General features: G+C 47.1%; 1 protein-coding gene across 6 annotated transcripts in view; it reads left to right on the plus strand.

Annotated features, from left to right (window-relative positions):
- Positions 1-13654, plus strand: part of TOM1L2 (target of myb1 like 2 membrane trafficking protein) — a 32054-nt gene that overhangs the window by 15717 nt on the left and 2683 nt on the right. For 3 of the 6 annotated variants that reach the window (XM_069984239.1, XM_069984237.1, XM_069984240.1), the window contains exons 6-14: positions 4240-4395; positions 5074-5190; positions 5256-5389; positions 5467-5512; positions 5588-5708; positions 6589-6706; positions 7106-7181; positions 12542-12601; positions 13086-13122. In XM_069984239.1, the coding sequence (XP_069840340.1) occupies positions 4240-4395; positions 5074-5190; positions 5256-5389; positions 5467-5512; positions 5588-5708; positions 6589-6706; positions 7106-7181; positions 12542-12601; positions 13086-13122 (865 nt within the window). Of the gene's footprint in view, positions 1-4239; positions 4396-5073; positions 5191-5255; positions 5390-5466; positions 5513-5587; positions 5709-6588; positions 6707-7105; positions 7182-7861; positions 7928-12541; positions 12602-13085; positions 13123-13654 lie in introns of all 6 variants that reach the window. The other 3 variants (XM_069984242.1, XM_069984238.1, XM_069984241.1) reach the window with 3 other exon arrangements.

Consider the following 13654-nt stretch of genomic DNA (forward strand, 5'->3'; position numbering starts at 1 on the left):
ACGGCTGTTATATTGAAATAATGGCCGTTATTTACTGTTATATGGCGGCCATCCACTCAATTACAACATTGTGTGAACAGAGCCTTTTTGTGTTTTTAATCCACTTCTGGTTTTGGTTGCAATACTGACTGAAATATACTGACTGATATGTGTGAACGCAGCCTTAAAGTGTAACTGTCATGTAAATGTCACTTTTCAGAAATCAATAAATATCAGTAGTACAAGTGATTTTAAGAAACTCTGTAATATGTTTTATTAAGCAAAAGAGTTTCCTTCTATACAGAAAAAGGTGTTTTCCTACCTCCCCCCTCTCACTTCAGAAGAAGCAGGATTTCTGTGTCTATTATGCTCTATGGAGAGGGGAGGGGTCGAGGGGGATAAGTGAGCACAGAGAGGAGAAAAGGCAGCCCTGCAAAATGCAATCTTCTCTCACCAAGTTCCCAGAATCATTCACGGAAAAAAGCACAATTTAAGCGCACAGAAACTGAGATAAGGGAAAGGGTTAAAACATTAGAGGAAGAATATAGAGGGGACCCGTCACTGATTACACATAAAAAACTGGTAGAAGGTCAGGATGTTTTGGATAAATATTTGTTGGATAAAGCTAGAGCACAGATGGGTTTCTGGGCCAAGGCAACTATCTGGAGTCTGGCACCCCCAATAAGGGCCTAATGCGATTAATTAAGAATCAGAAGGGGAGTGGGAAGATACACACAATCCAATCGGCTAAAGGGCTCAAAGATAATTCCCCAAGTGGCATTCTAGAGGTTTTTAGGGAATATTTTCAAGAAACTTATAGATCTGACTGAGAGTCCCGATGGTCTCCTTAGACGTCTGCTTGAGTCTGCGATGCTGCCGAGACTTACGCAGGAACAGAGCGAGTCGCTTGGGGCGCCCATCACCCTAGAGGAATTGGAAAATGCTCTGGTTGGCGCCCCTAATGGGTCATCCCCGGGCCAAGATGGTGCCCCCTTTGAGATCTATAGGAGACACAAGAAGGTTCTGCTCCCTGCACTCCTCCGGGTATTGGAACATTCAATGGCGACAGGGAGGCTCCCCAGTTCTATGGGTGAAGCTGAGATTATTCTTATCTTAAAAGAGGGTAAAGATCCCCTTGAGTGTGAGTCCTATAGGCCGATCTCATTATTGAACACGGATGTGAAACTATTCGCGGGAGTGTTGGCAGGCAGACTAAACAAAATGGTTGGAGGTCTTATAGGGGATGACCAGACTGGGTTTATACCGGGGCGGTTGATTAGATCCAACCTTAGAAGATTGTATGAAAACATACAGTTATCGGGGACTGGGGGTTCCCACTCCATCCTGTCATTGGATGCCGCTAAGGCCTTTGACAGGGTGGAGTGGGAATTTTTGTGGACAGTGATGGACAACTTTAATTTGGGAAGGGGTTTTGTGAACATGGTGAAACTACTATATGGGAACGCGAGAGCTGCAGTTACAGTTAATGGTTTGCACTCAGCCCCATTTGGGCTTGAACGGGGTACCAGGCAAGGTTGTCCCCTCTCCCCCTTACTCTTCGCCCTCAGTATAGAACCAGTGGCGAGCTTGATTAGATTGGACTCGAGTATCACTGGATTTGGGACGAGGGGTGAGTGGGACAAGGTGTCGTTATATGCTGACGACATGCTTCTGTTCCTTCGTGACCCTGTGGTGACCATCCCGAGGGTTGTAGACCTAATACAAAATGTGGGACAATACTCTGGACTAAAGATAAGTTGGAAAAAATCAGTTCTAATGCGCGTGGGCTTAGAAGGGGATCTGTCTTTCCCGCAGCTGGTGGTTCTGAGTCCAGGAGACTCTTTTAGATACCTGGGGATCCAGGTGTCCCGGGACATCTGGGCCTTTGGTGGGCTCAACCTCTATACTTTGATGAAGGAGACTGAGAAAAAGGTGGCGGTGTGGCTCGGGCTCCCATTGTCTAGGGTGGATCGGTTGGTCCTGCTGAAGACCGTATGTCTCCCTAAATTCTTATATATCTTTGGGGCCTCCCCTGTCTGGATTGAAAAGAAAGATTTTGAAAAGATCCGCTCTGTTCTGAATTTTTTGATTTGGGGTCGTAAGCGTGTTAGAATTAAGCTGGAGTTGTTGTCCGCTCCTCGTGATAAGGGAGGCCTCGGCCTCCTGTCAATGGAATTATATTTTCTGGCCTCCCAGGCTTTCTGGCTCCTGGAGTGGAGGGACAGCCTTTTCTTCTCCTATCTCCGTGAGGATGTTAGAGACACACAGCTGGATATTTTTCAGTTATTGGACGCGGGTTCGAGATCGGAATGGCCTATGGTGCATGCCCTAGTTAAAACCTGGGGTGAAATAGGGAGGGTCACGCACTCCAGAGGGTTTTTTTTAGCTTTTTCCCCCTCCGGGATCATAGTCAGTTGGAGGAGGTCAGAAAACTGGAAATAGCACACGAGTTCTTGGACCATGGGGTGCGTTTAATAACTGATGTGGTGGTGGCAGGAAAGGTTAAGTCATGGGAACAGTTTAAGGTAGACTTTGACCTTCGTGAGGCCCAATGGTTTAGCTTTCTGAAACTGTCTAACGCTCTAAGGATCGATCTAAGATGTTCAGATTATAAACAGATAGTTAGTCTGACGGTAGATAAAATGTTAGAGAGAATGTTTTTCTATGCTAAATTGCTCATTATGAGAAAATGGATATCTGCCCACCCCCCTGGCCTGGTGGAATGGGAACAGGCGGTGAAACTATATGAATGTGACAAGGGATAAGGGTACAAGAAGCAGGTCTTGGCTTGTAAGGGTCGTTTTTTTTTTGTTTGTTTTTTTCCCTTTTTTTTTTCTTTTCTTTTTCTTTTCTCTTTTCCCCTTCTCTTCTCTTTTTTTTTTTTTTTTTTTTTTTTTTTGCGCGCTGGGGTTGGGGGAGGGTCCTGGGGTAGGAGTAGAGGGGGGGGTTGGGTTAGGGTCTCTTTTGGGTGTGTTGTTACTTTTGATATTGTAATAATTTGTTGTTGATATACTGGAAGTGTGGTTTTTCACTGTTATTTTTCAGAAATTTATAATAAAAAACTTTATTTAAATTAAAAAAAAAAAAAATTCCCAGATAAGCAGTGACCTTTCTGATCTCTAAATCCAGTGTTTTATGTGCCCAGACAGTCTCCAAATGGCAAGGCTGCTTGTATGCTCTTCCTGCTCACTCTTCCCCCTCGGCCCCTCCCCCCTGCATAGGTTATAATGGACTTAGCAAACTGTTGTCACTTTGCTCCTCTGTAACGAAGACGGCTTTGCCTGATAATGCACAGATAAGAAGTGAGGAGGGGGGATGGGGGTGGAAAACAGCTTTTTAAGTACAATAAGAGGCTTTTTTTGTCTAATAAAACCTATGACAGAGTTTCTTAAAATCACTTATACTTTTGATTTCTGGAAAAAAAATTAAATGCCAGTATTCATGGTGGGTCATAATCTATAGCCATATGTCATACAGTGCTCATAGTATAGGCCCTTTAAAACCAGTTTAAAGTGTACCTGTTGCAAACCAACTGGGGTTGTGATCACAAGAAGTTTTCCAATATATGGAGGGAAATTTATCAAACATGGTGTAAAGTGAAACTGGCTCAGTTGCCCCTAGCAACCAATCAGATTCCACCTTTTATTTTCCAAAGAGTCTGTGAGGAATAAAAGGTGGAATCTGATTGGTTGCTAGGGGCAACTGAGCCAGTTTCACTTTACACCATGTTTGATAAATCTCCCCCATAGTCTTTATTTTTTTAAGTTTTCTATGTTTAAATCAACATTATACATACGGCCACTAGGTGTCTCCCTTCCTGCTAAACTGCTCCATGCTCCCTCCATGATATTATTTGCTCTTTGCTCTGTTCAAAAAGAGACCAAACACCAGAAGTCCCCTTCCTCTGAGCGCTCATACAAGGAAAGACACCTGTCCATCATGCAGGTTGTAGGTCACCTGAGGGCAATTACCTTAGGATAATTCTATTATTATCTTTTGCTAATTCTATTATCAGCTCTGCAGCTTACCAGGAGATAATGCTCTTTGTTATATAACAATTCAGTCAGTATAATGTCCCTGTTTGGTTACAGAGATTTTGGAGCTGTGTGACAGGAGAGCTGACCATACAGTGCAAGTCCCCCCCAGGATTCTCTGCTACTGAATGTGGACATACAGCTGCTGTACACATGAAATAACTATTTCTATAAACAATGTAGCTGGTGGTAAAGGGGTTAATATGTGTTGTCTGTTGCCCCGCAGAGTGTCCCTGAGGTGGATCCAGCTATGAACATGCATACCCCCCAGTCACACCAGCGGGCTAGCTCTGGCTCTTTCTCGACCCCTCAGGCACCATACACCGCCCCAGCGGTACCTCCTCCAAGTGTGGGTGGTCCCATCACCGCCAACTCAGAACAGGTAACCGCAAGGGCTCATGGGTAATGGTTATTCTTGGGTGGGACATATAAAGAGTTTGATCCTATCCTTCAGATATATAAACATAGTTTGCATGGTGAGACAAAAAATTCCTTCTATACTTATTATTATCTATCTATCTATCTATCTATCTATCTATCTATCTATCTATCTATCTATTATCTATCAGTCTCCTTCCCCCAGTTCTCAGCTGCTGCTTTTTGCTGAAGACACAACAATCTGTGTGTGAGCTTTTCTCTCTGTCTCCCCCTCCTCCCCCTCCTTTATGAGAAAGCTGATGTTAACAAGTCCCAGGCTGGCTTTATCTGCAACATTGTAGCTTCACAGTGAGCTCTACATCAACTTAACCTAAGAATAACCCTCCCAGCATTACAAAGAAGCTACAATGTTGCAGATAAAGCCTGCCAGGGACTTGTGTACATCAGCTGTCTCAGAAGGGAGGGGGAGTAGGGGGAGACAGAGAGAAAAGCTCACACACAGATTTTTGTGTCTTCAGCAGAAAGCAGCAGCTGAGAACTGGGGAAACTAGACCGAATAGATAATAAGTATGGAAGGAATAGTTAGTCTCACCATGGGCAGCAACATATGAACAACTATGTGTGAGTGGAATACCCCTTTAAGGCTAACTAAATAATGTCATGTCCGCCCCTTACCCTGCAGATCGGCCGCCTGAGGAGCGAGCTCGATATTGTCCGTGGAAACACTAAGGTCATGTCTGAGATGCTGACGGAGATGACTCCTGGCCAGGAAGATGCATCAGACCTGGAGTTACTGCAGGTAGGGGGCGCTCTGCAGCTCTGTCACTTATGGAGGGGACTGTGACTAACTGTTTGTGTCTATAGGACCTGAACAGGACCTGCCGGGCGATGCAGCAGAGGATTGTGGAGCTCATCTCCAGAGTGTCCAATGAGGAGGTGACCGAGGAGCTGCTCCACGTCAACGATGACCTGAACAACGTCTTCCTCCGATATGAACGGTGAGATGATTGTCCACGGACAGCCATGAAGCTGGCCCCATCCGCCATCCTGACTAATGGCTCCTCCTTTTCTTTAGGTTTGAGCGCTACAGGTCAGGCCGCACCGCACAGAACACGAATGGGGTAAGACTGCGCCCTTGTGCTTAGAGTCTCGTAAACTAGCTCCTCCCACTTCTGACTGTTTCCTGAATGTTGCAGGTGCTGAGTGATGTCACTGAGGATAATCTCATAGACCTTGGCCCCGGATCTCCAGCAGTCGTGAGTCCCATGGTGGGGAACACCGCCCCGGCGTCACTGACAACACAACTGGGTGGACTTGGTAACTAACCTTCTGTCTTCTTTGCTATTGAGTAAATCGAGACCACGCCCACATGTGACGGCCAATAGCTGCAGGATGTTGCAGGCAGCTATTGGACATCGCATGTGGTCATGGTGGTCTGCACCTTCTGCATTCATTCCCTGCCTTCTCCTCTTTCTGTGGCACTGTATACAATGTAGCACAAGGCAGCACGGTGTAAACACCCCAATAAAGATTTATGAATCTCTGTAGATGACAGGGTGATGGAGATATAGACTGAAGGGGCTGGTCAGAAGTGGTGACATCACTAAGGGGGTGGGGCTAAAATGTAAAGACAGGATCCAACCAATCCTGAGACAGCAAAGAATGAAAGTAGAGCTTCCATTTTTGTCTAGAGGAGCCAGGGGAAGGTTCCTTTAAAGAGCGAAAATATTTTTTTTCAAATCAACTGGTGTCACAAAGTTGTACAGATTTTTAATTTACCTCTATTTAAAAATCTCAAGTTCTCCCGTACTTATCAGCTGACGTATGTCCTGCAGGTAGTGGTGTATTCTTTCCAGTCTGACACAGTGCTCTCTGCTGCCACCACTGTCCATGTCAGGAACTGTCCAGAGCAGGAGAGGTTTTCTATGGGGATTTGCTACTTCTCTGGACAGTTCCTGACATGGACAGTGGTGGCAGCAGAGAGCACTGTGTCAGACTGGAAAGAATACACCGCTTCCTGCAGGACATACAGCAGCTGATAAGTACTGGAAGACTTGAGATTTTTAAATATATGTAAATTACAAATCTATATAACATTCAGAAACCAGTTGATTTGAAAGAAAAAGATTTTCCCTGGAGTTCCCCTTTAAGTGGTTTTCAAGCTCACACCAAACCTTATACTAAATCTCTTTTTCAGATGTTGGATCGGGCAGTGTGAGCTCCACGCTCAGCGCCATCCCCAGCACCAACCCCCGGGATGATTTTGATATGTTTGCACAGACAAGGGGCAGCTCCCTGGCTGAACAGAGGAAGGAGTGAGTATGACATGCATCCATCTGTTGTGTTCAGGTAGTGACTAGTGATGCCTGCAGGTAACCAGCCTCTTAAAGGAATTATACTGGAAAAGAAAAGCATGGCTGCTTTCTTCCCAAAACAGCGCCACACCTGTCCACAGGTTGCATGTGGTATTGCAGCTCACCTCACTTGAAGCATGTTAGGACCTAATGAGCCATGTTCTTCTAATCCTGGTCTGGTTATTCCTATTGTGTACAGTGCATTGAGATGGCGTGTTACCAGACATGATTGATAGATCCAGGGAGGTGTACACTGACTCCCTGATCAGTACTTGGAGGCTTTGGAACATACAAGAGAGCAGTTTTTGTATCCATATGCTCAGCTCTCATACACATCACTGACACTTTTCTATCTGGCAGTGTGACCTATGAAGATCCCCAAGCTCTCGGCGGGCTGGCGACCGCTTTAGATGTGCGGCAGCAGAACACAGGAGGGGTATGTAGCAGCGTGTTAGATTATCATTGACTCTCTTGCAGTTCCGCTCAGGAGCCATTAGGTGGCGCCAGATGATTGCAGTCATCTGATAGGTGCTTCTGGTTCCCAGTCAGGTGCGGAGTCTGTATCCTGCAGCGCAGATCAATGCATCTGAACACGTCTCCTGGGCGGAGGCGTACATTGATCCGTCAGGCCATACCGCTGCGAGCGCGGTATTGATAATAATTCTTTATAAGCTGCCGGTTGTGCTGATCTCAGCTATAATAAGAAGAAGCTGATTGCTCCCGGTGATCTGACCTCAAAGAACAATGGATCGTGTGCTCAGACTACAAATAGCATTACTCGATGCGTATGGGGACGGCTCTCAGCGCCGGGAGGGCGGCCATTAGAGGAGCTGCAGGGAAAGGGCAATTCTGTGCCAGGCTGTGGGCAGAGATGCTGCGCTTCCCTGGTACAGATGTAGAGTCTTCCTGGGTGGAGGACCTACTGAGGCCACAGATAGATAGATATTCGATAGATCATGTATTTAGATGAGGTAGCAGTAGTTGAGGTATCCCCTCCCCCCATGGCGGACCCCCACAGGCCTGATCACACTGTCTCATGGTGTATAATCTCTTTCTGTTTTTCTGCCACCATTTTCCTTCTCTGTGCTGTGAAATGTTTGGGGGTTGATCATCCAGAGGAGAGGTAGAGCTGGAAGCTCAGCCATGGAGCCCATAGACAAGTGGCTCATAACTCAAGGAATGGTGAGCAGTGCGGCAGCAGATAGACCCCTACCATCCCCCCATAACCACCTGACCTCCCCCCCATGAGATCTTACCAACCTAACCCAGCAGAGACTGTGAACGGCCGGATATGTGCGTCATCTGCACCTCTCTGACAGCATCCATAGGACAGCTATACACCACTACTTCCCTGTAGAAGAGCCCAGGCTGGCGCTTCCTGTTTTACTTTAAGAACAGTAAAGTTCCTTTAATCCAGGGTCCATCAATCCAGAAAGTCTGATAATCTGACGCTGGCTTGCTTCTATTTTCCCCAGCCTGCGGCTCTCCAGCTATAACATCCAGCATAGGCTGTCATGGCATGCTGGGAGTTGTAGTTTTGTAGTTCCAGGTTGAGCTGCACTGTTAGGTTCCATCCACCAGCAGATCTGTAGATTTACCTTAGGATAGATGTCTTTAGCAGCTCCATAGACTATATGGTAGGTTGATGAGTATGGTGTCAGTCTGTCCCATCATGCATTGCACATGGCCCGCACATATCTGGCCGTTCACTGATCCCTCTGCTGTTCTGATCCTCAGCATTTGTGTCTGGAATCCTGGGATAAACACAAGTTTTAAAATAAAATGTATAGCTTTCCCAATGGACCTAAATACAGGTTTGTATTCTGACCTGTGTCTCCATGGTGACAGACTACAAACAATCCCTGTGTAGTCTGATCCTGCAGTCACAATTTAGCCTATTAAATGCTTCTCCATTTAAGGGCCATAAAACATGAGCACTGCAGAGGAGTGTGTCATGTGGGCCCCTGGAGGGGTGGAGCTTATGGGGGACTTTTAGAGTAGGGGGGGGGGGGGGGCGTAAGAAGAGATGCCAGAGTAGATGAGCCTATAAGGACAGTACAGAGGTAGTCCAAATAGTAGCATAGAAAGAGACCCGGCACTCACCAAGATGAATGGTGAGTGAATTGGTAAGTGCTGGGTCTTTCTCTACTCTTCTATTTGGACTTCTCTACCTCGTGCACCACAGCTCCACGGAGTGCCTTCCCTCTCCTACACAAATTACTGAGGTAGTAACCTGGAGGGGAGAGCATATGGGGGACCCCTGTAGGTTTCTTCAATCGAGGATCCACTTTTTGTGCCTCGCAGAGGGGAGGAGCTTATAGGGAACTGTTAGAGGGAGGGGCATATGAGGGGATCTGACCGTAGAGGAGCCTATAGGGGTCTTGCAGAGGGGAGGAGCTTATGGGGAACTGGTAGAAGGAGGGGCATATGAGATGATCCCACAATAGAGCAGCCTATAGGGGCCTCACATAGGGGAGGAGCTTATGGAGGGCTGTTAGAGGGAGGGGCACATGAGGTAATCCAGCTGTACAGGAGTCTATAAGGGCCTCACTGAGGGGAGGAGCATATGAGAGGATCCAACAACAGAGCAGCCTATAGGGGTCTCGCAGAGGGAGGAGCTTATGTTGGAGTGGGATATGAGGGGTCCTGGAGTAGTGGAGCCTATAGGGGTGATGTGGTGGGGCTTAGAGAGAAACCTATGTGGTGCCACATTTATTCATTTATTTTGGTTTTATATACCTTTAAAGGGGTTATCCAGGGCTTCAAAAACATGGCTACTTTTCCCCCTCTCTTGACTCCAGTTCAGGTGCGGTTTGCTATTAAAGTGGTAGTGCGGCGCTAAAAAGTTATACAACTTTGTAATGTATGTTATGTCTGTGAATCGCCCACTTCCCCGTGTCCCCCCACCCCCGCACGTGTACCCGGAAGTGTGGTGCATTATACATACCTGTCACGTGCTGACCCCCGTCCCCGATCTTCTGTGCCACGACGTCATCTTCTGACCCCTGTGGAAGTCCGGTTGGGCGGACGGAACGCGTGGGGCTCTTTTCCTTGACACCCCATCACCACCCTGTTGCTTGTGTATTTATGGTGGTATCTTACTATTCTGATCTGATTTTCACTTCACTGTTTTTGAATACGGCCTCTTTACTCATTAGGTGTCATTGCTTATAGTGCTTATATCATTTATCACTTTAATTGATTTTCATTTGGTTGTTTTCAATACAGTCTCTTTATTTATTAGGTAATAACTTTTATAGTGCCTATATTTATCAGTATTGTGGATTGTTGGTGCAAATTAGATTTATTATTGATTATTTATGCATTGCACGTGCACTTTACTTTGGGGTGTCATTGTGGGTGGTACTATACCGGGTACCCCCTTGTGTGCTATACATTTTAATTGTTTTTAAGCTTGTGGGATCATTAGTATCTAATATTGTACCTGTTATAATAAAGTACTTTTATTTATTACATTACTTGTTGTGCTATGGTTTATGACTTTGGCATAGCTGTTTCTTTGATATAGTTATATTGGTTTATATGCTTACCATTTAGCACCCATTATTTACATTGAGTTGTGCATGTCCAACACCTCTGTTCATCTTCTGACGGCCGGCCGAAGCTCTCCGATCGTCCCTAGTGCCGGCCGCCCTCTGCCGCGTCATCAGCCGCTCAACCGCGATTGGCTGAGCAGTTATGATCAGCCAATCGCAGCTGAGCATCTGACGGCGCGGCAGAGGCCGGTCGGCACTAGGGACGATCGGAGAGCTTCGGCCGGCCGTAAAGTGTAACGTGTGTTATTCTTTGAATAATTTCTTAGCGCCGCACTACCCTTTTAAGCTCCATTTACTTCAATAGAACTGAGTTTGAAACCTCACCCAATCTGGAGACAAGAGAGGGGGGGGGAGTGGCCATGTTTTTGTAGCGCTGGATAACCCCTTTAATATAACTATGACTACTATGGGGCCTTAATAGAAATGTGAAGTTGAGGCTCCATCTTTCCTCTTACCTCCGGATTCCCGCTGCTTATCTCAGGAAACAATGGCTGTATGATTACCGCCATCATGTGACACAGACAAGTCCAAACTCCCCTGTGACAGGACTGTGTACACGGCGGCAGGATGAGTCCCGTCTAAAGTCCTCGACACGTGTGAGGTTGATCAGTCCTGGTCCTTATGGCAGCCTCACACACCCACATCTATGGAAACTGTGCTGCTGGGGCCCAGAGGGCCTCATCCAAGATATGCTGGGATATGTAGTCCCAAGTCTCTCCTAATTTGTCTCCACTGTCAGGGCATGCTGGGAGTTGTAGTTGTACAACAGCTTGGGTTGTAAAAGGCCTCACCCTGCAAGAAATCAAACTTGTGCTTATACGAGGAGGATCGGATACACCACCTGTAGCGCTGTCACTGCCCGCTAATCTACCGCCGCTAACATCCGTAACCCTATACGCTCTTCATGTTTGTGTATACCTAATGGACACATGATTTCAAGAGTGACACTAGGGTATGATGGGCTCTGAATACATCCAGATATTTATAGTCACTGACAGCAAGCAGAGATCTTAAAATGGTGAGGAGATGAAACACAGAGGGGCAGAGATATGGAAACTGTTCAACCAATCACAGCACAGCTTTCATTTTTTACAGTGAAAGTTGAGCTGTGAGTGGTTGCTATTAGCGACAGAGATTGTCTAAAGTAGAAGCTGTCGTTGTTGCTCATAGCAACCAAGCGCAGCATTCACATTTCTAGCGCACTATAGGAGAAGGCTGTGCTGTGATTGGTTGCTATGGGCAACCTTTTTTAGTTTAGACAATCATTGTTGCCCACAGTAACCAATCACAGCACAGCTTGTATTTTCAATCATGCTTGTGCAAAGTCAAAGCTGCGCTATGATTGGTTGCTATGAGCAACAGAGATTGTCTTAAATAGAAGCTTTGCAACCAATCACAGTGCAGCTTTCATTTCCAGTGTTTCTTGTGCAAAGTGAAAGCTGTCCTGTGATTGGTTGCTATAAGAAACTAAAATAGAAACTGTCTTAGCCACCAATCACAGTGCAGCTTTCATTTCCTGTGGCGCTCTTAAAAAGTGAAAGCTATCATTTGATTGGTTGCTATGGGCAACACTTTTTTTTTTTTTTTTTAATGATTTTTACTAATTTCCCCAGAGTGTTATTTGGGGCTGTTGCCCATAGCAACCTCCATGTATGGATAGGTGGTGGGTGCCATGTTCTTTATAACATCTATAACTTCAGTGATATCCGTGGCCGCCATTGGCTGCTAATTTATAATCCATATTCACCATATTATATAATTTGGCGCCTTTTCTAGCAGGATAGCAATAAAGTGTATCAAAAGAAACAGCGCCCCTCCTGGCTGTAGGCAGTGTCTGGTATTGCAGGTGTCATTGTGGTTTCTGGGTTTACAGATGATGAAGCTTGTTAGGGGTCCAGTCTGGACATAAACCCTCCGTCTGCTCGGCTCGGGGGTCTGTGAGTTACTTATCCATAGGTACCTAACACGTCCATCATAACACAGCACACAGTTCTGTCACCGTCCCCATGCTGACCTGTCACCTGACCGCGTTTTCACCCTCCATGTTATTTTCCCCCCTCACGTTGTGTTACTTCATCTCCGGCACATTTTCTTTTACGATGTCACATTTTGCTTTTTTTGTTACTTTTTATCCATTTTTATTTATTTTATTTTGCTTCATTTCTCCCCCTCACCCGTTTTGCCATCCCACCACGCCTCATGCTTCTGGATGTATTTTGGCTGCACGTGCTTGCCGTAGATTCCCGTGGCGCAGGCCTCAGACATGGATGACCTAGAGGAGTGGCTCGGGACGGACGTGGTGAGATGTTCTTCTACTCTGACCTACTGTTCATTGTGTTCTTGTGTGTATTAATATGGCCGCCGTTACAGGACCCAGGGTGGGGGATATCCAGCTTTCCTAGGGTTCTGAATGGCAGGACAAGCTATGGAGTGTCACTGTGTATATTTGCCATTCAGGAGACCAGGAAAGCTGAGTAATAACCCCTGTGTGAGCTGTAATGGTGGCAGAATGGTCACTCAGCTTTCCTAGAAACTATTATCCCAAGTGTAAAAGTGAAGATGTGAGACATAAGATGGCGTGTCACTGGGTGAAGGGATACGTCTGGTATACGGGGTACGTCTGGTATACGGGGTACGTCTGGTATACGGGGTACGTCTGGTATACGGGGTACGTCTGGTATACAGGGTACGTCTGAGGAGCCCATCTGGCTCTCTATCTACATCTTAGTCTCTTCTTACATTGGGGTCTTTATTGTAGAATAATGTCATCTTTCTTTTCACAGAAGGGGGACGAACTGGAGGAAGGAGTGACCAGTGAAGGTAAATGTGTGATGGGAGGAGAGGGGAGGCCGGTGGGCAGTGTGATGAGAGGGGAGGCCGGGGGCAGTGTGATGGGAAGAGAGGGGAGGCCGCTGCAGTGTGATGGGAGGGGAGGCCGGGGGCAGTGTGATGGGGGAGAGGGGAGGCTGCTGCAGTGTGGTGGGAGGGGAGGCCGGGGGCAGTGTGATGGGAAGAGAGGGGAGGCCGCTGCAGTGTGATGGGAGGGGAGGCCGGGGGCAGTGTGATGGGGGAGAGGGGAGGCTGCTGCAGTGTGGTGGGAGGGGAGGCCGGGGGGCAGTGTGATGGGAGGGGAGGCTGGGGGGCAGTGTGATGGGAGGGGAGGCCGGGGGGCAGTGTGATGGGAGGAGAGGGGAGGCCGGTGCAGTGTGATGGGAGGGGAGGCCGGGGGCAGTGTGATGGGAGGAGAGGGGAGGCCGCTGCAGTGTGATGGGAGGGGAGGCCGGGGGCAGTGTGATGGGAGGAGAGGGGAGGCTGCTGCAGTGTGATGGGAGGGGAGGCCGGGGGCAGCGTG

Source organism: Dendropsophus ebraccatus, chromosome 9 (genome assembly GCF_027789765.1).
Source record: "Dendropsophus ebraccatus isolate aDenEbr1 chromosome 9, aDenEbr1.pat, whole genome shotgun sequence".
Taxonomy (NCBI): Eukaryota; Metazoa; Chordata; class Amphibia; order Anura; family Hylidae; genus Dendropsophus; species Dendropsophus ebraccatus.